We start from the raw sequence: 25,538 nt of genomic DNA on the forward strand, positions 1-25,538 counted from the left end.
CATCAGCTGATAGAGCCACAGTTCACGTTTGCCCTTTTGGTTATAGTCCAAAAACCTCTTAGCAATCATTCTGAAAAATGTGGTCAGGCCTCGTTTTATCTTTCAGATAATGCCAAAGTTAAAAGCCTTAGGAGGGGAAAGGGTAAGGGGGAAAATAATTTTATTTTTTCATATTTTTAAATCCTTGCAGCTCCCATCCCACATGCAAGTAGCCATGAACCATTCACTTGCTTTATGCAAAATGTTTGCATATTCAAAAAAATTTGCATAATTTTTTTTATTGATGTTTGTTTTCCAAGAGAACGTGTTGGCCCGTGGTGGAACTTTTCTTTATATTGTAAAAAATGGACCCGGCAAATACTTAAGGATGTTTCATTTCACATAGAAAGTGGCCAGATTATGGGGATTTTAGGAAATTCTGGTAAGTTGTTCCAGTATTTTAAAAGAAATAAGATCACAGTTAATAGTGGCGACTTCCACAATGACACGAATGTGACTGAGGTCTGTGTTTTAAATAATGAAATTGTGGCTGATTTTAACTACTGCATTGTGAAACTGGTGCTTGGTTTTCAGAGTTCAGTCTTCTGTCTGCTAAGTAACAATTGTAACTTCAGTAACAGACAAGGTTACTTCAAAACTCAAATGTTTTGCTGCAAAGTTTTTATTATTTAAATACTAATTTGTATTCTAGTTTTCCCATTTACTTTCCCTTAATCAGCTGCATTTTCAGGGCCTATTATTTTTAAGTTATTGAGAAAATAATCCAACTTTGTACTTTTCATGTGTCCATCCAAGTCAGGCTGCCACTCTTGGAATCACAAATTTCATCTCAGCACTTGATTAATTTCTTTTGTTTGAAAGGGTCTGGGAAAACAACACTTCTGGATGCAATATCAGGAAGACTGGGACATAAAGACAACTTCTTGGGTGAAGTCTATGTGAATGGACGTCAGCTGAAGAGGGAACAGTTCAGAGATTGTTTCTCTTATGTGCCACAGGTTGAATTCTACATTTATGTTTTGTGTACTGTGCTTCCCTTTGTGTAAAAAAAGTTGCTAGTGTAATGGAGTAGTGTCATGTGAATGTGATTTTACTAGTAAATTTGGGACAAATTAGTTAATAAGCTGTGTGAGTGATTAAGCTTGCATGAAGAGGGACAAAATTTTAATTACTACAGCACTGACTTCTTCCTCTGCACTTTTTTTCAGAATGACACTTTGTTAAGCTTTCTCACCATACAGGAGTCTTTGACCTACACAGCTTTACTAACTGTTAAGAAATGTTCCAACAGCTCCATCAAAAAGAAGGTTGGTATTTTACAGTCTTCCACCAGAAAGTCATACAGCATGTTATGTAGTGTTTTCACCAGTAGCACTTTCCATCCATGTCTGTGTTTTATGTTTATGAGGTTTTGTAATCCTCATTCTGCAAATGGGGAGAGATCCCTCTGCTGAGGAGTAGGACACAAGCTCCGGCCTCTTCAAGAGGCTTGTGCTGGTGCCCCAGGGCATCACCATTATGCTGGGACAAAACCCTCCCGCCCAAAGTTGAAGCAGTTACTACTGCAGGAGATGCTGGTCTTGATATTGAGGCCAGTTCCTCTTCCCCAGAGGGGAATCTGTTCTCTGGGGTATTTAGGGCCATGTGCCATGCCACACATGTGTGGTGGCAAATCTCATGGACAGCAGAACTGATTTTGACACCATTCTGTCTCCTGTAGGACATCTCTCACTAACCACAACAGCTCAGAAAAGCACTGATCTACTCTAAGCCCCCTACAAGCTACTTTCTTGATAAAACCTGTGTGTTTCAGATTTATTTAAAGGGATCTTTTTGAATTCTGTTGAAGTAAAATTGGATATTCCTGGCCAGAGGGTCTTGCCTTCTGTCTTCTCCCTTCCCTAGTCTTCAACTCAGTACTTCACACTTTTCCAGAATTGATGTGCCTTCCTGCTCCCTGATTTTGGAAGCCAGAGTAGCGCATTATGCTCCATACCTTAACTTTTAGTCCCATCTTTGAACTCTTATCTCTTAATGTCAAGTGAAGCTAAAATTTACTCATTTCAGAATACATTGAAATAATTAAAAAAAATAATAATTTAAATAATGAATTAAAAATTATCAAATAGAAGTTAGGCCAGATACCGTCTAGCTAGAATGGATGCAAGCAGGATATTGGTAAAGCTATAACTTAAAATTATGTCTTTTCTTCTTGCTGTTCTTTAACATTGCACACAGGTATCTGAGTTGGACTGTGTCTAGTCTTTTGAAATTGTAATTATTTTTCAGGTAGATGCAGTTATGGCTGAGCTGAGTCTTAGCCAGATTGCTGACAAAATAATTGGAAGCCGGAATGTTGTAGGAATTTCTGGGGGTGAGAGGCGTCGGGTATCGGTTGCAGCGCAGCTTTTACAAGATCCCAGTAAGTACCACTTCATGGATTTTCAAAATAAAGCAAGGCTGTGTCACTCTGTGCTCCTACCACAGGCCTTCGTAAACCACTTTAAAATGAAAAACTGTTTGTATTCTTTAATTTGGCAGAAGCCAGTCTGGTGATGACAGAAAAGAATAAACAGTAACTGGGGTTTGCCACTGATCTGTTGGTTGATCTTGGAAAGCAGACAGTTTAAAAATCTTAGGGACTGAACATAAGTTTAGACTTTGATTTATGTATTTTAAGTCTTTCTGGATTCACTTTTCCCAAAATTTGGCCAATTAATTTATCATTTTTGAGTACATTAGAGCCATACACGTGCAGGCACTGACCCTTGTAATGGAGTAGCTGCTCTTGATCTGTGTATATATGTGTGAGTACCATACATGTTCCAGAGCTGAAAAAATTCAGTGAAAGGAAGTCAAAGCTGAATAACTATGGAAGGATTATCCAAGGGAAAAATTTTGTCTGTTTTGAGAGAGTTTCTTGAAGGTGTCAGAATCTCATGGAGTGAATGTACAGCACATATTTATTGGATGCTGGAGTCCTTGTAGCCATGTGGATGTGCTACAACTACATATTAGGCAGGAAGGAGCTTAAATAGGTACATCCCTACTACTGGTGACTCCTGGGGTGTAGTTGCTGCTCAGGACCTCACTAAACTTTATAGTAAACACTATAGTGATTCTGTGTAGATAAACCTGTAGTGAAAACTCTCATCCCCTCGTACCCTGATCAAGATTGGACTGCCCTCTTCTGTTCTATGTCTCTAAAAATAGTGGACTTAAGTTTTTCCCTTTGATGTGCCATTAAATAAAGAAAAGGTGTTAATATCTGCTTCAATCTATGGAATTGCATCTGCTGTATTTTTAACAATCCTTGGTTAGTTCATAACAAATGAACAAACTTCTGTGTGTATATATAGATTTAATTCAGAATATATAAATTCTACTTAATTCTAGTTAATTTTGTCGTTTTTATTTACGATTTTGTGCATGCTGAAATTTATCATTATTGTTCTTAGAACAGATGTATGCATCTAAACTGTTTTGGTAATTTTCAGATTTTACATGAATTTAGAAGAAGAAGTATTATGCTCTGAAATATTTTTTAATGTCCTTATTCATTCAGTCATTAAAACTGAACCACTGTAACTAACTAAAACTGAAAGATGACGTCATGGCAATATCTGTGCATACCCTGCTTTATGTGTGGAACTTCACCTGTAAAGACCTGTGTTATTTGCCAAATTAGCTTTAAGGGCAGAAGCTATGCCATTTGCTCCTCATTTACCTGAATTTTAAAGCTATTCTTTATCATTTTACAGAGGTCATGCTACTTGATGAACCAACGACAGGGCTGGACTGCCTGACTGCAAACCAGCTTGTCTCGCTTCTCTCAGAGCTTGCACACAGAGGCAGGATTGTGATTCTTACAATCCATCAGCCTCGCTCAGAGCTTTTCAAGGTAGGTGATACCTACTCACTACTGGCTTTTCCACCAGACTTTTTAGTACTTAGTACAAGATCCAGTATAGCTGCCTCTTTTCTTTTCCTTTGCATAAATAGAGGCTTCTCTTGAACTTTGCAACTCTGGCCTTGTGCCAGTCACAGGGCACTTGGGGACACACATTGCCTTGTGAAGATAGTATGGACTCTGACTGTGTGCCTAATGCTTGTGTTGTGAAAACACCCCAAAAAAAAAACACTGGGAAAAGATATGATTAAGGCATGTGGGTGCACCTTGGTCATGTGGTTAGGCAGTCCTACCTTGCCTGGGTTTGTGCTGGGGAGAGCATTTCTTCCTTCCCATTACTGTTTCTCACTCTGCTCTTACCTACCACCTGCCACATGAATGCTAAACTCCTCTTCCCTGGCTAACTGAATGCAGTGTAAATTGTTGTGAAGCCAGATGGGAGCAACAGTGCTTTTCTGGACTGAAAGCAGTCCTGGTATCTTGAGAACATGGATTGATCATAGCTGGTGGGAACCTTGCCCTGGCAAATGTTCACTTGAAGAGTAATGTTGTTCAAGAGTCCTTAAGCACTTCAGGATAATCTTGCCAACAATTTTTGGGGTTTTACAGACTGAGGCTATTAAGCACCAAAGGAGATCAGTGAGTAAGTGAAGGTACTTTAGAAGTGAAGTCAGAAAGTCATATCTCTTTTTGTGGATTGCCTCTGTTTGCTGCTGTCACTGACAGTTTTGAGAACCACTAGAGCTTAGATATGTGTCATTTTGCATAACCACCAACAAGAAGAGTGAAAGAAAGGACAGGCTTCTTTTGGGAGAAATATAGTAAGGAAGTTTGAATGTGTCAAAACTATTTTACCCATCAAAGCATTTCTACTCAAGACAGTAGCTATGCTCCAGAATGAATGCACTCCTGATCTGATCACTGTGGTGACCAGTGACAGGACCTGAGGGAATGGCCTGAAGTGTGACAGGGGAGGCTTAGGTTGGATCTTAGAAAAAGATTTTTCACACAGAGGGTAGCTGGGAACAGACTCTCCAGGGAAGTGGCCACAACACCAAGTCTGACAGAGTTCAGGAAACTTTTGGACAATGCTCTCAGACACATGGTGTGATTCTCGGGGTGTCTTATGCAGGGCCAGGAGTTGGACTCAATGATCCATCAGGATTCCATCCAAGTCAGCATGTTCTGTGATTCTTAGATACTTACATACTGCTAAAATACTAATTTTTCCCCAACAGTTATTCGATAAAATATCCATTATGAGCTTTGGAGAAATGGTTTTCTGTGGGAACCCTACGGAAATGATCACATTTTTTAGTGACTGTGGCTATTCTTGTCCTGAACAATCAAATCCTTTTGACTTCTATGGTAAGTTTGTCCAAGTTGTTTTGGTAAAACAGCTTGTTCCCAATGTTGAAGTTTTTCCAGAGATAGAAATGTGTTTGAATTCTTCTCCAACTTTTAAATTATTTTCAGCTCAAAGAGAGGGCTGGCCCCATGTCATTCCTAATGACTCCATAAAATAGCCATATTTGCAGTAAAGGAGTGTAAACAACCAATAAAAAAAGAATTTCTGCTTCATGAAACCTGTGGATTTCAGATGGCATTTCCCTGTGGCAGTGCACTGGATGCTGGAAAATTAATTTGATTCCAAAACTGTGGCCTTTACAGACTCTGTGATGCCAAGCAACTGAAAAGAGTTGTGTGGAGAGGAGGATGTAGAATAAATTTGGAATGAGTTGAGGCATCAGTTTCCAGGAATTCTGAGTTTGAAGTTTCTAAAAATTTGGGGAGTTGCTAATACCAGGGTGTACTATTGGAACAGAGAGGATGCTTTAGGAGATGATAGTGAGCTGTTGGCATAAGCTGGAGAGTACTGTTTTACCAATTCAGGATAAAATTCAGGATAAAAAAAAGGGTCATCAGAAGACTTTGGAAATGAGGCTTGGTTTTGCTGCAGGACATCCATGTCCCTGATCCATGCAGGCACAGGTTTGAAGAGAATGTGGATGTATTTGCACATGTACAGATTGCAGCCATGTATGTAAGTCTGTTTAAATCCAACATGGTAGGTTAATTTCTGGCAATACTAGCTGAGCACTAACAAGGGAATTTGACCAATCCAAAAAGCTGCACTCAGAGTAGGCAATGTTTTCCTATTGTCTACATGGCATTCTAAACTCAGTGAGAAGAGAGGATGGTTGTTGACATGAAGCTGAAATGGGATAAAGCCGAAAATACTGGTATGACAGTGAGGATAATTTTGCCTTCATGAATTTGAATAGTCTTGAAAAGCATAGATGATTTGAGATTTAGATCCACTTGTAAAAAAGCTTGGTAAAGAGAGTACTGCATTCTTCAAATGTCAACCTTTGAATGTGACAAGAAAGGGAAAAAAATACAGATTAAAGCAAAGAATCATCAGAATATTTAGTCTTTCGAAAATTGGTGGTTTATATTTTTTTTGTGTGATTTGATGTGAATGAAGGGACAGATTCTGATATCATTTACACCAGCAGCAGAGGAAAATAGATGCTATGTATTGAGTGTGGATTATATTGTTGAACTGTCACATGTTTATAAAAAGTACTAATGCATGGTAGGCATTAGCTAGTTGGTCTAGTTAGTAGTCAGTGTTACAATTCTTTTAAAGCACACCCAGTTGCCATTCATTTCCTGTGTGACTTCCAGTGAGTCACACTGGCCAAGTTTTTAAGTGTTTCTGCATTTTGGATGTTCACGTTTGTAAAAGCAAAGGCTTTGTTTCAGATACCATTAAAGACAATTCTGCTGAATTCCAGCTTTTAGAACACCAGGGAACTATTCATAAGCCCAATTCAGATTTTGAGGACAAATTAAGAATCTTGGACAAAGCTTTCTTTTGTTGAATCTGTATTTTGAAGTTGAACAGAATGTTGCAAAACTGAAATCTAAGGATGAGAGAAACCTTAGGAATAAATAACTGATGAAGACACTTTACCAAATGTAGAAGAGTAGTAATTGGGTAATAACAAATATTGCTGAGAACAACAAACTAGTTTTCAAAACCTAGGGTAACTTATTGCTGTTAGGGAAAAAAGAAATTTCTAAGGCGCTTTAGCACTGTTACTGAATCTGTATGACTTGTCAAAATGGAACACACAAATTTCCCATCTGTAGGAAAAGAATTGCTGTTGCCAGGAGTATGTTTAGGTGGACTTATTAGAAAGAAACATTAACTCTGTGAAGTAGTTACCTTTCCTGAGTTTCAGGGTAGTTGGTAGTACTTCCTTCAGCTTGGGCTGAGCCTGCTTAGGGGAATTTGGCCAGCTGAGCATCCTCCAACTTCACATTAAGAGAAGTACGTTTGCAAAGGAGGTAGGTGAAACCCAGTGCAACAATGCATTAACAGCTCAAGTAGAGAAGAGCGGTGTCTCTACAGTGTGAGTTCACACTAATCAAAAAATAAAGTTGCATAGTTATGGAGAAGCGAGCAGAGGACAAGGGGGATCCACAGAGCCATGTCTGAGCATTTGCCTGAAAACCTGAGAAATACATGACCAGATAAGTCATCTCTTCATAAATGTTCATCTTCTGGTGCTTTGTCTTGCTATCTACAGCTCTGTGTTGTGCAAGGAGAATGCTAAAGGTCTGACCAGTACAGTGCTCAGGTTTTGCATTTCTAGATCAAAGACCTGAACTGCAGGGTCCTACAGAGGTCACAAAACACAGATTTTGTGTGAATGAAAAAACTGTGGCTGCACAGTTAATTCATTTGTGCTGCATCTAACAGAAGGCAGAAAGAAGCCGTGAATACTTTCAACTGACCTTTTCATCTTTGCACATTATAGAATGGAGACAAGAAGAAGTTAGTTGGAAGGGGAAAAAAGATGTCAAGGGAAAGTGATGAGTATATAGAGTAAAAACTTTGTCATTTTACAGTGGATCTGACATCTGTGGACACCCGAAGCAAGGAACACGAACTCGAAACCTATAGTAGGGTTCAGGAATTTGTATCAGCCTACAGAAACTCGGAAATCTTTAGCAAAGTACTGGCAGCCATTGAAAAAACAAAGTTTATGAAGGAGCTGCCACCAGTACCATTCAAAAACAAAGACTCACCCAGTGGCTTTTACCAAATATTGATTCTTTTACGGTAAGACTTTTTTCCCTGCCCATTTTTAAAGAAAATTTTTTTCTTCTCCGCTAATCTTTCAGGTTTCTCCTCCATGTGTAGATGCACTTCCTTGGTTATTTGATCTCCCACCATACTTGTCCTTTGTGTTTTTTAATATATTAGCTCTTTTTGGACACTGTGTGTCTAAGACTTGTTCAGAGCTTAATACCCTACCCACATGTGTTCAGTTGTAGCTAACAAGCCTTTTGTTGTTGTTTTGTTTCGTTATCAGGAGAACAACAAGAAACCTCTCCAGAGATAAGATAGGCATCATCATGCGTCTCCTCCAGAATCTGTTGTTTGGCTTGTTTATAGCCTTTTTCCTTCTTAGACTAAGGAATGACCTGGCCCAGGGAGCCGTGCAGGACCGTGTGGGGCTTGTCTACCAGTGTGTGAGTGCCCCCCCCTACACAGGGATGCTCAATGCTGTGGCCCTGTGTGAGTTTCTGTCCTGTCTTATGTGCAGCAGTGGGTGTTGCTGCCACTGTCTTAAATAAGAAAAAGTGTTTCTTGAAGATAGTAATTTAAAGGATCTTCACTGTTCTAGGTAATGTCAGAGTTGATACAGAAGCACAAAATTCAGTGGAATTTAAGGGAACATGCCCTGATCCCTGCCTTTTTTTACAGACCTGTCTATGAAGGCTTTATAAACTGTGTGAAAGATTTGCCTGTGTGTAGGATCTTACAGGCAAGACGTAGTCTAGGTCTAGTTAATATCTAAGTGAGCTCAAAACCAGACATGTGGAAAGGGTGGAAATACAAAATAGTTTTGACAGCAATTCATTGGATTTATGAGTATTATGTGATGATTACATTTTTTTAAAGGACTTTTCTCTTACAAGTGCCATACTGAAAGCAACAGTAGATTCTATTTACAGTCCTAAAAACTGTTTTGGTCATGTAGGGAACATACACTTCCTGTCATCAGCTTGAAATCAGAGCACCTCAATAAATTAGCCAGTGACAAAGTTTATCTCATGTCTTTGATTTGTATATGCAAAAAGAGAAGGCTGTTCTGCATGCTGATAAGTTAGGCCTCTTTCATTAAGATGTTACCAATGTTTGCATTCTGCAAGGAACATGCTTTGCATTTATAGTGGGGAAAAAAGTGATTAGAGTGGTTTAGGCAAAATGTTTGTGATACATTCTCAACGTTGTCTTTGTGCTTCAGATCATTTCTGCTAACAACAAGTCTTGCTCTCTTTTTAATGGTAATTTACTTTATTTCTTGTATATTTGATTCAGTCCCACCTCTACGTGCTATCAGTGACCAAGAAAGCAAAGATGGCTTATATAAGAAATGGCAAATGCTTGTAGCTTATATAGTCCATTTCCTGCCCTTCAGTGTCATCAGCGTGGCCATTTTCAGCACCTTCATATACTGGTAAGCATTTGGACCATCTGTTGGATTGTCATTTTATTTTTCTTACCAGTGTCAGTTAACATGTCAGCAAAAAGCCTCCTGGCATGGCTTCCTGCTGTTGTCTCTCAAAATGATTACACAGAAAGCATAAGGAAAGATGACACTAATTTAGACCTTCTCTTTCAGGCAGAGCTGAAAACACTTCCCCAGTAAGTAAATTACCAGTTCTCTAGTTGACTTGGATAGTTTTAATGGACCTGGGACAGTTATCATACTTGTGTCATATTGAAAGCAGGAAGTTTATTCCATTTTACATTGCATTTAGGAAGACAGGAAGTTGTAAAAAACAAACAAAAACAAACAAACAGAAGAAACCCCCAAAAAAACCCCAACCAAAGTGAGGAAGTCACCTGTAGGTATGTGACAGTAACAATAATTTCCTGGGACACTGGGGTTTAGCTACTGCATATGGAAGTGATGAAGTCTAGACACCCTTGACAGCACAAAATTTCTGTCCATCAGTCTTTTTGATTTTCTGTATTGAGAGATGTCTAAACACCAAAGTTAATTTTAGTTTTGCTGGGACAGTTGCAATCTGTAGTAAAATGTGTACAAGTGATGAGGAGGCTTGGATTGTGTCATGGATGCATGTTCTCTGATGAGCTGTTCAAAAATGGTAAGTGGATACAGCCTCATAGAAGACCTAAAGTGCAGAAGCCATTCTTCTGTAGCTGTGCATGTTAGTGCTCTTACTTTCCAGTAAGATGGATGGAAAATATATAAAGTAGAACTATACAGAATTGCTTGGACTTCTGAATCAGAATTTCTGCACAGGGAATTTTTTAGTAGCATTTTTCCCCCATCTGGAAAAACAGGAAAAAAAAAAAGACTATTCTTTTCTTCCTTCTAGTCTAAAGTAGGCAATGGGGGCAGTGCTCAGCATTTACTTAATTCTTTCCATTTGCGATCTCAGTGAAAAGGTAAGATCCCTGAGAGGAAGATTTATGCTCTTCCCAGGTGTGAGGAGTTGCATGCATGGGCAGGTTTTTTGTAGTTTGGTGTTGATATGAAAAGTAGCCACCTTTGTGGTGGCTTAGCTACCTAAGCTTTTATTTCTGCAAGCTGTCGGTGCTGCCTGCTTCAGTACTTCCTTCTCTCTGAGGAGCCTTTTTTTCACAGACAGACAGAAATTCCTCTTGCTCCCACGTGCTGTGCTGACCTTCTATTTGTGACTGGTGCTGAGAAAACAAACATTTGGAAAGCAGGCTCAATGACACTCCCAACTCCTTCACAAACAGGGAATCCACATGGGCTGAGACAGTGCCAGTGCTTTGGTTGGCTCAAACACAGCTGATGTTAAATAGTGAGGCTCCAGTTAATGGGTAATATTTACAGATATCTTTCCAGTACTGCGGTTGTTTGGAAGCCTTCGGGAATGTATCAAACTGACTTCACAATGCTCTTAGACCTCTCAGGGCAAACAGTTTCTGAATGAAATGTTGGTCGTTGTTATCCAGGACTGAACTTTCCTGGATGGGATATCCTTTTGAGAGGCTTTGGCAGCCTCTGGCATGTGTTCTTACAAGCCATTTGTCTTTGAGTTTGTGTTTGTGGGGTCAGACAGTTGTGTCAGGCAGACCCAAACTCTGGCCTGATCAGACACAAGGTAGGTCTGGCCAAGATCAAAGAGACCTTCCTTTCCAATCAAGTAAATGTTCTGTTTATGCAGATGTTCCTGCCTGGAGATACCTCTTGGAAATCTTCTGACAGTTCACATCATGTTGTTATTCTATTGCTGTAATATTCTGTCTTTGGGCTATTCTGTTTTGGTTTTTTTTTTGGTTTTTTTTAGGCTTTCTTCTATTCATACCCCAGATTTACTAGCCTGTGTCTCTATATCTCTGTGTAAATTATTCGAGTGGCTCAGAGGTGATAGTTTTCTGCTAGGACTTTGGAAAGCTGTTTCTTCTGCACCAATCTGTACTTAAAAGTTGCTAAATACCTGCTAGCTTGTTGAGTGTTTAATACTGGAAGAGTCAATGTTCATCCATCTATTTATAAATTATTCTGGTGTTACAAAACATGCTCCAGGAAAGCCTGTGAGAAAATTGGTACTTCTAAGGCCATATTCAAACGTGGTGGATTTAAAAAAAGACACAGGGCCTTGCACTGAGCAACAACAAAAAAAGGAAAATGAAATGTCAAATTGCTTCTTGTTAGCTAAGCAAAGCATGTAGTGTGCACCTAGTGCAAGGCAATTTTGGTATGAGGTATTTTGGAAAAAGAGTAATGTGTCACAATGTAATAAAAGGTTTTGTCATCTGTCACATACACTATAAGGCTGAATTAAATTTGTCAAGGAATTGCTGGATTTTCTTTAACTTTTTAATCTTGAGTACAGATTAAGAGGACTCTTTCCCTTGGGTTAGCTAAGGGAAAACAGAGAGCAGCATGTTGCATTAAAGAATGCAGGAGTATGGGGGGAAATTGGATTGATATGAATTACATGGGTGGTGAATTCAATTAGTTTTTCATTTAATTGAGTATATCCATAGTTATGTGTGCTTGCACATTATCAGAAGTCCCAAGTCCCATCTGTTAATTACCTGCATAAAGATGTTCTTTAAATATGGGATTTACGTGAATGACTCCCACTGCAAAGACTCTACAAGAAGTAGCAGGTTAGTTTAAGGAAGGGAAAAGCCATGGTGATTGTCTTGACACAACCTGGGTTTCTACAAGAATTACATCTTTGTATATCTCTCTTCAGTCTAAGTGGAGGAAACCTCATGTATCTGCACTTAAATCATGATAGTAAGTGGATGTCCTTTGTGTTAAGATTCCAAACAGTATACTAAGGATTAAGGCATAAACTCTTAATGAGTTACAACTGAAAAAAACCCAAATAGAATCAAAGGTAAAAGCTACTTTCCAAGTTTACTACCCAAACACTGTTTTTTAACTGTTCTGTTACTTATCTTTGTACAGGACTACAGGATTGTATCCTGATGCTTCCAGATTTGGAATTTTCTTTGCTGTTGTCCTGGCATCTCACATGATTGGTGAACTACTAACGCTTGTTATACTTGGCATGGTTCAAGACCCAAATATAGTCCAAAGTGGCGTGGTGCTACTTAATTCAGCTGGTGTGATAGTGGGAACGGGACTAGTAAGGTAGGAAAAAATCTTTATTACACTGTTGATATGATACAATTGTGGAAATGTTTCTAGAACAGTTGCTATTGCAGAAATCCAGTAATGCACAGGTAGCAATGGAAAGCAATGGGAAGCAGCTGTGCTCCTTCAGAGGCAGAACTGCCTAATCTTGTTGGGCCTTGTACTAAACACAAAAACAGACACTTAATACCTCTAGGTATCAACAAAGATATTGAAGATTTTCCCCAGTTTTTGCAAATACATTGAAGACAAAACAGAGCAATTAATATCTATCAGCTCATCCAAATTCTTTTACTGATGCTGACATGATGATGTGAAATGCTGTCATTAAAGGAGCCTACCAAAAATCCCTGTTCCTACAGCTTTTAGTAACTGTTGGAATTTATCAGACATCAAACATCGGTAATGCTGGTTTAAAAAAGCAGTTGCTATCAACTGTCTTACTAGTATTATTATCCAGTTTAGCTAGTAAATTTTTCAGTTGCACTTTTTACCTGTACAGACTGAAATCTATAAAAAATTATTAAATAGTATAGTAAATATGCTGGAAGATTGTGATCCACTTGCTCTATTACTGTGCAGATAAATGGTTTTGCATTTTAATTGTGTGAAGTTTGAATAGTTTTCCCCTTGTATTGTCAATACTGAAGTTACTGGGTTTTTTGAGGAACATACCAGAATAAACGTGTAATTGTTAAAAGCAGTTTTCCTAAGATGTTGAGCAAGTAGGATGTGCTTACCTGAGAGAGACCCTCCCAATGAAAATGAAGTACGCCTAACAACAGATGGTGTTGTCCTCAAGAAAACCATCTGAATCTTCACAAAGTTGATTATGCTTTGTCTCTTTAAAGTAGATCTCAGTTCATACTTATGATATAAAGCTAGGTTAATGTCCAATTATTTGGTTCCTACCTAATTTCAGAAAGATGTGTCTTTATAGTGACAAGACATTTATTCCTGCTATTGTAGTCTAATGCCTTAATGATAACTTAAAAGCATTAAAGTGGTTTCTAACCTTATTTTACAGCACAGACATTGCTCATTAATATTATTAATCTTTTTGATTAATCTTCATAAGCAATGATGGACATTAAAAACAGCATTGAGACTTAGGTTGCTGGGGGTTTTTTCCTGTTAATTTTCTTGTGTTGTTGAATTAAAAGTATTGAAGTATTTTAGATGCTGAAATTTCCTGAAATTGATTTGAAGTTGAATGTTTCTTCTCATTATTTTTGCTTCATTTTTGCTTTATTATTGTCAATGAATTGTTATTCAATCTTACTTGGTTTTGAAGATGGAGGGAGGGGTGGTTTCTTACTTTGAAAACAACACATTTTAGCAAGTAAGGTTTATATTGGGTCTTGTCATTTTCAGTTTATCACTGCCATGTGAACAGCAAACAACCATAGAATTCTTTGTGACTGTCCATAAACAAGTCAGGGCTGAATGTTGTGACACTGTACCAAAGGCAGGGACAGCCTTCATGGTTGTCTCATCACTTAGCCCTAAAATTGGACTTTATGTTTGAAAACCCTACAGGTAGAGGCAGGAACTGTTTCTCTAACAGGTTACAAACAACGAGAATTTGTTTTAATTTGGGAGCTCTTAGTATGTAGCAAAAGCCAGCTTAACTTCTCTGTTTTTTAAGGACCATTGAAGAAATGCCAACACCTTTCAAACTACTCAGTTTTCTTACGTTTCAAAAATACAGCAGTGAAGTTCTTGTAGTTAATGAATTTTATGGCTTAAACTTCACATGTGGTGAGTGTTCAAAAAAAGTCCACTGTAAATAATTTTAATGAGATGTTGATGCTGGTTTTCCTTCTGTGTACATGTATGCTGATAAAATAAAGGTAACTTCTGAGTTGCTAAAAAGAACTTGCTAATTAGTAAAGACTATAATGCCACATCAGCAAGCTCGAGCAGACTTTGATTCTTTTGTTCCAACCATTTCTCATTCTTGCAGTTCTTCATCTTTCTCTTTTTCACCTGTTCTCTTATCCCCTCTTTGGAGGAATTTTGGAAGCTAAGTTTATTACTTTATTATTTTATTTTATTATATTTATTTGATTATATATATTATATATTTTATTATTATTATTATTATTATTATTATTATTATTATTTTATTTCGAGCAATGTTACACAAATAGAGCATCAAGAGAATTGCACAATCTAAGATCAAACATCAGTGGAAGGAATATTGAGAGGTAACAAACAGCTGACGAGGTAGCTCTTCTAATACTAGAGAGGCTTCAGTTCAAATGTGTTTTCATGGTATTTATCAAGCAGCTTGGGTCTCTCAGGCTGTGCTTTGGTGGCTGTGAACAAGATAACTTGCAAAACAAGAGAATCAATCAGGGTGGCAGGGTTAGTAGCTAATACACACTAGTGGGGTAAAAATTACAGCTTTGGACCTACCCTAAGATATTTGGGGTGTTGTAGCCAGGTGTCTGTGTTCCTCTCCAAGGCTACATATTTTTTATCTAATAATCTCTCCTGCACCTCTTTATTACAAGACCAACAACTGTTAGAAAATGAATCCATGACACTATTAGTACCGATGGAACACCTCATTTTTAATGTGTGTCCTTCAGACAGTCACCATTTCTTGCATTTTGGAACCCTCAACACATACGAACACCGCAAGTCTAACTACTTGGGGCAATTTGCTTCTTGGTGCTAGTCCAGATATGTGTCTAAAAAGCCATAAATCTTTGTTTGGCATGAACCAAAGAGAGAGCTCTTAGTGACCCTTTGTCCTTCTCTTCAAAAAAATGCCATGGATTAACCACAGAAACATAGGGCTTGTCTGGTTTTATTCCACAGTGGTGAGAAATACTCCTGTGGGTATGGTTCTTCATGGAAGTGATATAAGGAAGAGCTGTATTCAAGACATGAGCTAGAGACTGGAGTCTTAATTTTACTGATTTACCTACTAAAGAAATTGTTTATTTCTTTTGACAGATGGAGCCAACAGTTCCACTGCAAATAACGCCGCGTGTGTTTTCTCCCAAGGCATCCGGTTCATTGAAAAGAACTACCCTGGGGCATTGTCCCGGTTCACAGTGGATTTTCTCATACTCTATGCTTTTATACCAGTACTTGCCATTATTGCAATTCTAAGCTTCAAATTAAGGGAGAGAATTATTGACAGACAATGAAAAAGTAGCAATTCCAATAGTCTCTAATACTAGTATCTTTATTATGGTCAAAGGCTTATATTGTTGGACTTTAGATAAAATTTAAATGATTGCACATATAAAAGCACATTCATCTTCTCATGTTTGGTTTCATCTTGACAACCAGTGTTGTCTTAGGAGTTTGAATGAGTCATGATTTTGGTATACCCCACCCCTCTTCTCTGGCTGATTTCCAGATCAGCCATAATCAACAGTATTTTGTGTCTTAAAGGGCTTTCTGATGGTGCTCTATTTTTTTTCCCCACTATTTTGTTTTTTAACCACTACTAATAAGCAAAGGGGTCCAACTGCTAGTAAATCTCATTTCTAGAACTATATTTTCGGTCTTATGCCTTGTTTTGATATCATTTGAAGAATCTGTAGAAAGGAAACAACCAAATACATGTAAAGACAGAATCTAGAAATCACTCCACTTTAATCTTATACACGCTATACAACTGATGAGTACAGGATCTTGAAGAAGTATCAGAAATCAAAGTTACCCAACTTGTTTTTGCCTTGTAAATGATGGTAAATCAGTAAAGACAGGTTATTTATATCAATTATTTCTTTTCACTGTCAAGTTTGAATCTTGTTTTGGAAGCAGTTTATGACTTACTCGGAAAAAAGAAATGTTTGTTTAATAATGTTTTGGTTTTATTTAATAAAATGTCAATTTAACTAGGGAAAAAGTATAGAAGTTGTTTGTCAGAAGCAATGTCATTTTCGTCTTCGAAATTATTCTCACGGGCCTTTCAAAAACATAACAGACTCAGAATTTCTAAATTTTGTCTCTTATTTTCATGTTCTGTGAAGAAATTAGTTTTTGCAGAGATAGATTTCTCCAAGGAGGTAAGTATATTTGTATCTTAAAATTCTGTAATTATATAACTGGTTTTATATAATAGTTTTGAGATGAGGCAGTTCATAACAAAGAACTTTAAATCCAATCCTCAAGGTAACACAGGATTTCCACTTAAGTGTATTTTTCTCATATCTTTATGTAAAATATTCTGAGATATGTTATCAGAAAAACATCTGGTGAACAAATATGTTAAAAATAACAAATAGCTCTAAATAGCTGGCAAGATACCAGATTAGTCTGTCTCTCCCATTTTTATGAGCATGTAGGGTTGATGTGGTTTGCCAGGTGACTATGCAGACATTCACTCTCTGACAAGTTCGAGCTCTCAGGAGACATTTCTGGCTTTAATCTGGATTATTTTGTGTATTCTCAGAACACTCACTGCATCTCACACTAGTGAGGTGTGCATGGACAAAAACCCATTCCTAGTTTAGGCTGAATGTGAATCAATAATATTCTCAGCACTAACAAAGTATCTGTCAAATTAATTAGACTAATTTCCTATAATTTGAATATGTGACAGAAATATCCATCTTCTAAACTCTGGGTGACATTATACAAGTCCTATATTAAACTATGGTTCTGTGATAGAAAGCACACTTTTAAATTCAGGTCAAAGGTGGTTTTAACTCCACTTTATTCTGCCTGTTTTATTTATTTATTAAAATATATCAAACAATTATGCAAATATTTCTTAAGTTTTGATTTTGAACTATAAAAAGATGCCTAAAACACTATGCAATTTCATATTTTGGGTATGAAAACTTGTTTATACTTAAATATATGCTTAAGGTAGAAGTATTCAAAAGTAAATCAAATAATGTGTTATAAAATAAGTAGAACTGACTAATGCTAGTCTTCAGATACAAACCCATCTGAGAGCAATCTAGAATTCTTTTCTCCCCAGTTTTTAAACCTCTTTGCCAGTGCCAAGATAAACAAATTTGGTCTGAGTGAATTAACAGCTCCTTTTATGAAAAATAAAAACAGGGATGCTTAATAAATACTAACTTCATAGTTTGGTATTACATATTTTCAACTGCATCAGATGAAATTTATAATGTAATGTAAAAACAATAAAAGTAATTTTGTAAAAGGTGTTATACTTAGAACAGTTCATCAATCAGAGTCAAAATCCATTTCTTTCCAGGATTTAGAGGCATTTCTTTTGTATTGTTCAAGTTCCTAAAAAAGAAACATAAATACATATTAAGCTAATTTTCTCATTACTCAAAGTCTCCAGAAACTTCACATATTTATTTGCAAATGTAGGTATGTACAAACACTTTTCACTGTAGAAAAAATGTTCTATATTTTTATATTTAACAAAATTATCCTAAAAGTGCTACGAATTTTGACACATTTGCTGTCATGTAGGGAGCTACATTTTGCTGTACTTTAGATCAGTAGAGTGCTAGCAAGGTATACAAATTACCTCATCTCAGTCAACTGGGATCACTGAATCCTATAATAGAATGTTCTAGCACCATTAAAAACACTTTCCTCCGCCGAATTTTATGTAGAGGTGTGTACTATCAGGAGTAATTTCTAAAGATTTTTTTTCAGCAAAAAATAATAATTTAGGAAGCATTATGACGGCTTTTCATTTATTTCAGAGTAAGACTTCCAGCAAATTTACAGGAAGATGATGCTGCAATGAAGTACTCTTAGACCTAACCCTGTACTGCTTTCAGGGTAAAAAACTCACCATATCTTAATTAGATCAGGAAAGAGGCGGACATAAACAAGTGCTTAGGATAAATGTAGCAAAGACCTTCAAAAGTGGATATGTGTTTTACAGTTCTTATCTTGATTTTAATGGAATGGACTTCAGAGAGTAAGAGAGATTTTGCTGTAGGCATTCAAGTATGAGCATGAAAAGAATAACGAAATTCACACCTGGTGATTTTAACAGAAGTATTAACTATCAGTCCAGAGCGCAGAGGGAAGAAGAAGAAATTAAAGGACAGAACAATAAAGCAATCATCATTTTAAAATTGTATGGAAATAATAGATGGAATTTTCTCTCAGGAAGTAACTTCAGCAGCTTTGTCAGAGGTGCAGTTTTCAGAAAACACCCCAGCTGTATGAGCAGAGAGATTTTTAGTTTGTGCAATTATTCTTGATACTTGTAGGAGTCTGGTAGTAGGGTTAAGTAACTCCATGGGTGACTGACACAGAACATATTTTGTCTAGGCTAAAGCCAGAAAGTTGCATTATTAGCTACAACTCCAGTACTATTGAACTGTTCTATCTCTATGCTGGTCTTTATTCAGTATTTTCACTCCCTCATTATTAATATAAAGTAATTATGATCTTGGAACATACTGAACTATTGGAAACTTGCCAACAGTTAGGAATAGAAAGAATGCTGTGGTATTTTAAGGAGCACATAGAACCTGTGTTATGCTAAGTAATTTAATTTAAAAACTTTCTCAAAGGCTTCAGGAAGGGGTAAAATTAGATAGCCGGGTAATGACAATACCGTCTGGCGGTCATGTCTACAGGTGTTGGCTAAATAATTACTCTTACAGATTTATCATCTGACTAAACTCCTTCAAGAAAGAGGCAGATAATGTAGCAGAATTAATTTTGCTGTAAGTTTAGCTAGCCTAGAAGGCAATTCACTGTAAAGGCAACTCAAAACAATACACACATGCAAAATGTCAAATCACAGCATATATTACAGCTGTATAGCTACTCCACTACATACAGAAGTACAGAACAAAATTAAAAGTATTTATTTCGGGCATGTATCTAGGTAAGGCTAAACATTTAAACAATTAGAAGTGAAAAAGAAAAAAAATATCAAATGGGAGGATATTTAGAAAAAAAATAATCTTTTAACAAATATCAGTGATTCAGGGGGAAAAACGTTGTCAGCAAAGTACAAGTACCTAGTTTCTATGCAACATAGAAAGCAAAATACATCCCCATAAGTCATAAATGAAGTGAAAAGTTCTTTAAAACACTGCATACGCATCACTCCAGAGACCCTCTTGGAAAAGGGCCCCTTTCTGCTCATTAGGTTCTACATTGCAAACATGAGTAGAATTGGAGAATAGACAGATGATACAGTCAGCTAAGAGATCATCTCTCCAAAGTGAAAGAAGATCCTACAAAAGAATATATCTCAAAGTACACCAAAATCTTCATGCTAGCATTATGCTATGCTTGTTTTGTGGGTGCAAGTGTAGGGGGCAGAGATCAGATATACAAAGAAAAAATAATTGCAATTTAAATGTGCTTTCAATGCGCTCTGAGTGCTTTAAATGTAATTAGTGCTAGCAGCTTATCACAGATGTCTCAACATTGGCATAAAGTGGGCTTAATTTTTTTTTTTTAAACCTTAATGCTTCTGTAGTTCCGTGTTTCTGTAAATTCTTCATCTGTCAAATGGGGAAGATCACACCTAATCTCATAAAGGGATTTGGAAGAAAGACTTAACTGATGTTTGTGAGGCACTCAGATAAGATAACATTACCACACACTCTCAGAGAAAAAAAATTAATACTTTTGTGTTCATTGAAGTGTCTGAATGGCAGGTTGAAAAATAAGGTACATAAAGAATAAGGATAATAAAAAGAAATACTGAGCAATTGAATTGAGACATCAGCAAAATAGTATATGATCATGTAATTAAAGACAATACTACAATGTCTACAAACAAGAAGGAAAAATTAAGATTGTAGGAAAAGCTTTAATTGTTGTATTTCCTCTGTTCTGAGTGACTGATATGGTTTCAACTTTCCTTTTCATGCAATTTCTTACTGGAAGTGCCCTCAATCTGGAACATGGTGAAAGGAACCAAGTACTGAAACATTAATTAAAAGTCTTAAGCACACAAACTTTAGTAGAAAATTTAATAACAGTGCTAATAATGTGCTCTAATAATGGTTTTTAATTTGGTTTTAAAATGAAATCTTTTTTTACCCATTTGGATATGCCTTAATGTGAAAACAAGAAAGCTTGTTCTTGGCAGCTGAATAAATATCCTAAATAACTTTTTCTTTTATGAAGACTAGCACATGTCCTCCTGTGGAGAAAATGAAAGGTGGTACTGCTCTGTAATGCAGGTTAAGGTAGGGGCCTGTTACATTTCTCTGCCCAGTAACACTGGTATTACCAACGGTTCACGGCACAGCATGAAATCTTCTGTTTTGTGGAAAGAGACTGAAATGGTCTCCTGAAATTCAGCAGCATGTTCACATCAGCTAAGTATGCTGAAAAACTATGGCTCTTGGTCTGTTGGCCAACAGTCCCCATGTCAGTTGCAGATCTGACACGGAAACGATACTTGGTTTTGAGTGCCATGGTTGATTAGGTTGCTGCAATCTTAGGGGAAATGCAACTATTCTTCCTTGTGAGATATAGTATCTTCTTGTGTTTATGACTTTTTAAAGTCTTAACAGTTACCCCTCTGTTAAGATCTGCTTCCATGACTTGTTAGCTGACTCCAAATGGCACCAGGCATCTACTTCTTACTTCATGGCATGAGGCTTCAGCAAGAACTGGCACCAAACCCCTGAAGTAATAGCTCTGTGTAATAGGAGTCAGTGTGAACTTTGGCTCTGCATGACTTCTGAATCAACCTAGTAGGAGGTGCTCTGGTTCTTTGAGCTCAAGGTTGAGCTTTATCTGTTGCATCAATGAATGAAGCTACAGTCAAATGTCCAGATCATAAGGTCCAAGCACCTATTTTGGGTATTAGCAGTAAAGGCTTAACAGGAAATAAAGAAAAACCTTCAAAAAGACACCTTAGAGTACTTACATCTGTGGCAGAGAGCATTTCTAAAGGAAAGAGAACAGACATTCCTATGTGCCAGGCTCTTACAGCCACAAATATTTAGAAGGAGCTAAGGAACAAGACTTCCATGCTCTGCATAGGTGCTCACAGATGCAGATGTATATATGTACCTCTAATTAGAAATCATATTTTAAAATATTTCATTCTTATCCAAGTTATGTGTGTACCATATTAAGTACCAAATTAACCAAATTAAGGTGACCTGAAAGCATCAAAAGACAAAAAAGCTAACAGGGAATGGATAGAGGATGACAAGATTTCCATGTGGTTTATGTATGAAGAATGAAACAAAACCTAGACATTTAAGGCCTAATAGCTATGCAGAATGACTATTTTTTTGAATCTTGAAAGCACTGCAAAAAAAACCAAAATTCCAGTAATTCCTGGAGAAAATCTGCTAGTTAAGAATTACATCAGAAATATGAATTTCAAAAGGGTCCCTGGTGCTGTATTCTCTCTCAGAGAGAGAGTAGCTTAACTACAGGGAATGGAAAGCAGTAAACAATTCCAACAGCACTATTTGATATAAATCTGTGCTATGTATGTCTGTGGGGCAAGAACTAGGAAAAGAATTCTGAAAAGACATAGTTGAGAAAGAGATGTGCTCCATCTTGAAGAAAGGCACAGTGAGGAAGACAGCCTAAGAGAGCTTTCCAGAGCAAAAATGTTTAGAAAGAAAGTGATACATCTCATAGTTAACTCTGAAAATATTAAAGAGGCAAAATAATCTGGTCTAAAAGAAAACAGTTATGTCAGAATGCTGATGACCTGAACTCTAAACTTCTACAGACAAACAGCATCTCAGGTAAATGCTGACAGTACCTTGGAATCAGCCAGGGACTTCCTTGATTTTTTAACTGTTTCTTTATTTTATACTCATGACTTAAAATTCAATCTTTTACTCTGCTAGAATGCAGGCAAATCCTTCAATCAAAATTACAAAGTTGGAAATGATTTATTTAAACTTTGTATTGCCACAGTTATCTCTATATTGCAGTATTATCGAGCAGTCCTGACCAAGATTGACTCAGTCAGGTATTGCTGGTTCTTCTATCAGATGCAGTGATGACGGGCTGTTTTTTGCTTTCCTTGCTGGTTTTGTGCTTTTTTTTTCTTTTAAAGCTTATCTTTGAGATAAAAAAGCAAATAAGCTATCACCTGGAGTCCAAAGTAACATTAATTAACCGAAAGTAACCGAGAAAAATGATAACATGAAAACATTCCCTGTCATCACATGATAATTTTAATTTTGCATTAGGTCCCATGATTTCATCAGCAACACATTGCATATTGAACATCTTAATATACTGGTTCTCATACACAACAGATGCCATGAGACTCTATAGAGAATGTCATGACACATGATGAATTTAAAAAGTTGCTTTAAAAATATGATTTTTATGCTGCTTTCCATTGAACTGGAAAACAGAAGAACACTGCAACTAGGGAGTGCTTTTCTTTTAGATGTATATTTCTAGCTTGGTGCATTTCAAATTCCTGGTATAAAACATTTTAATAATGTGAAAAGTAATCTTGTAAAAATTAAACTTTGTGATAAAAACTTAGGAAATAACTGCAGATAACAAAAGTAATTTTCTCTGTAATGATCAAATTACTTGTAGTAGTCCAACAAAAAGAAGCTATAAAGGTTTGCAATGCCCTTGAACAGATTAGGATTCTAAAAGTCTGTCTCTTTTGTTTAAAAACAGAAAATTAATAATTTCCTGTATGATTTAATCAATACATACCAGTATCTGCTTTTGCAACGTATTATTATGTAAAAATAACAAACCTAGTACGCTATATAGTTATTTTGAGATATGGAGCTATTCTGAGTATGTATTATAAATTCCAAAAGCAGTGTGCTTACAAATTTTAGTGATTTCTAAGACTGCTCCTGATGTGACAGAAATTCAGAACTGATACCTACATTAACAAGATATTGCAGGTAATGTGCAAGTTCAAAGGCTGCAGGGGATTTCTGAAACTTCTTTATTCTTTGGATAAATCTTGCTTTGATTTTAACAGACCCATACCTATGATACTGATGAAAACTGTTATATACAGTACTGCTACTCAGCTGATGTTATATACTGATATCTGTAAGGCAATCTTTTAACCTTCATCTTGTTTGCCACAGAATTTTTCCATAAAATTAATTCCCCACTAATTTAGAGAAAGACAGAAACTATTCAAAATTAATAAGAAGAAACAGAAGACTCTTTTCCCACTAAAAGCCTTTTCTAGAATTCAGGGATTAAGTCACATTATCATCACTGTGGAATAATTCCATTCACTCTGTTTAAGATAAAATGTCTGTAACCTGCAAATTCAAGGTAGAAATGTTATCAACTCAGTATTTTTCCAGTTTAAATAAGTTTTGAAGGAGAAAGAATAGTCCCCACCACAGACCTTGATACTGCTTCCTACACTTTGTGTTAGTCCACATTTAGATGAGAGTACTCTCATCTGAATGGGTGAAGAAATGAGGAAATGATTATCAAGAAAGCTTCAAAGTTCATTTTAGTGAGTTTATGCTAGAAAATAGTTTGAGGGAAAATTTGAATTATTAATTTCTAAAGAAATTCAGAGCCAAAACTTTGAGATCTAACAATGGTCTACGGACTTAGTAGCTTTACAACGGGAAAAAAACCTCACTACTAACTACTAAACTGGAATCTAAGGCTGAAATTATTTAGGGGCAAAAAGGGGAGGTATGAGTATATGCTATTAGTTCAACAGTACTGGTGATTCTGGAATACCTGACTGTGAACAGCATTTGGAGAATTACCACACACCTGGTTTTTCTGAGCTCTCATGACATCAACTTCATACTCAGTGTACTGATTATCCTGTGCAGGGTCCTTGGTATCTTGTAAATCACAGAAACTCTAAAAAGAGAAAAAACAAAATCCCAAATGATGGAATTTTTATTATTTTAATAAGAAAAAGCCACACCATAGAAGTGAAAATACTTGTTTTTAATAAAAATATATTAAAAGCTTTCATTTATAGAATAATTTTGTGCTACAGGACACAGATTAGTTAAAAGAAAAAAAAAAAAGCTGTTCTATTAGTAAAATGAAGAAAAAGTAATAGTGCGGCTAGATTCTAAAGAACATAAAATATTATCTGGTGGTTGGTTATTATTCTTGAGCATCAAAATGAAAATATCGTTTCTGGTCCATGATGTTAGGGCACAGTTGAGGCTGTCCCCACTAAACCATTTAATACTCGTGACCAGAATTCAGTCCTGGTTATCAGAAGCTGAGAAATAGCTGAGATTGTGATATTGTGATTGTGATATAATAACTGATTGCTACCTGTGCCAAATATCTGATTTTTCATTTCCTAGCCTTGAACAAAATAAAATTTGAATTCCAAAGAAGCAAAAACACTAATAGTAAGAAAAACTATCAAATGAGGAGGGTTTTTTTAAATATTGTCCCACACATTTCTCCTTAATCGTATCAAATGGAAGTAGCAAGAAGGCAATAATACCAGTGATGGAATAAAATAAAGCAGAATTCTACTTCTTAAGTGAGGCAATGGAGAAAGAAGTTTACAATGCATAAAAATAGCTTTAAAGTTTAAAGCCTGCTGTGGAACCAAAACAGGAGACTGTGAATCTATTTGGCAAATGTTTAAATCTTTAATTAGACTGACAGACATATGAACAGCGATGGAGTTTGCAAGATGAGAAGTGTATTAATTTCTCCATCTGTTTCAGGGGGAGTTCAGGGGGTACTTGAAGGGGTGAGTGCAGGGGCAAACATTTGCTTACTGTGTTTTTAAAGGCTATGAGGAAAACTAACATGAAAAATAACATTCCTGTGTAGTTTCTGAAAAGTTTAGTCTTTATCATGTTGGGGCATTTTATACTGAGAACAGCATCTTTCATGATTTCTAAATGTAGGAAGGCAACTGAAGATGTAGAAGAACTACTACATACAAGTCTTTATATTTAAAAAATGTATTAAAGAGAACTGCTAAGTGAGACTGCAATTCCAGACAGTGGACTTGAAACAAAAAGGAGCAGGGATATTGCTGCTATTCTGTGAGAAAAGCAGCTGTGTGC

At 36.6% G+C, this 25,538-nt stretch overlaps 2 protein-coding genes across 3 annotated transcripts in view; one reads left to right on the plus strand and one right to left on the minus strand.

The window, feature by feature from the left end:
- ABCG5 (ATP binding cassette subfamily G member 5) overlaps nt 1–16,480 on the plus strand; it is a 17,521-nt gene extending 1,041 nt beyond the window's left edge. The window contains exons 3-14 of the mRNA XM_023922753.2: nt 300–421; nt 862–998; nt 1,209–1,307; nt 2,290–2,422; nt 3,762–3,901; nt 5,149–5,278; nt 7,832–8,045; nt 8,299–8,504; nt 9,312–9,450; nt 12,418–12,603; nt 14,255–14,367; nt 15,574–16,480. Of these exons, the coding sequence (XP_023778521.1) occupies nt 300–421; nt 862–998; nt 1,209–1,307; nt 2,290–2,422; nt 3,762–3,901; nt 5,149–5,278; nt 7,832–8,045; nt 8,299–8,504; nt 9,312–9,450; nt 12,418–12,603; nt 14,255–14,367; nt 15,574–15,770 (1,816 nt within the window). The 3' untranslated portion in view covers nt 15,771–16,480. The remainder of the gene's footprint in view (nt 1–299; nt 422–861; nt 999–1,208; nt 1,308–2,289; nt 2,423–3,761; nt 3,902–5,148; nt 5,279–7,831; nt 8,046–8,298; nt 8,505–9,311; nt 9,451–12,417; nt 12,604–14,254; nt 14,368–15,573) is intronic.
- The window catches only part of DYNC2LI1 (dynein cytoplasmic 2 light intermediate chain 1), a 19,880-nt gene continuing 10,549 nt past the window's right edge, over nt 16,208–25,538 (minus strand). For both annotated transcript variants that reach the window (XM_023922754.2, XM_023922755.2), the window contains exons 12-13: nt 24,259–24,351; nt 16,208–17,838 (exon numbers count right to left, since the gene is read on the minus strand). In XM_023922754.2, the coding sequence (XP_023778522.2) occupies nt 17,773–17,838; nt 24,259–24,351 (159 nt within the window). In that variant the 3' untranslated portion in view covers nt 16,208–17,772. The remainder of the gene's footprint in view (nt 17,839–24,258; nt 24,352–25,538) is intronic.

This window comes from Cyanistes caeruleus, chromosome 2, assembly GCF_971803275.1.
Source record: "Cyanistes caeruleus chromosome 2, bCyaCae1.hap1.1, whole genome shotgun sequence".
Taxonomy (NCBI): domain Eukaryota; kingdom Metazoa; phylum Chordata; class Aves; order Passeriformes; family Paridae; genus Cyanistes; species Cyanistes caeruleus.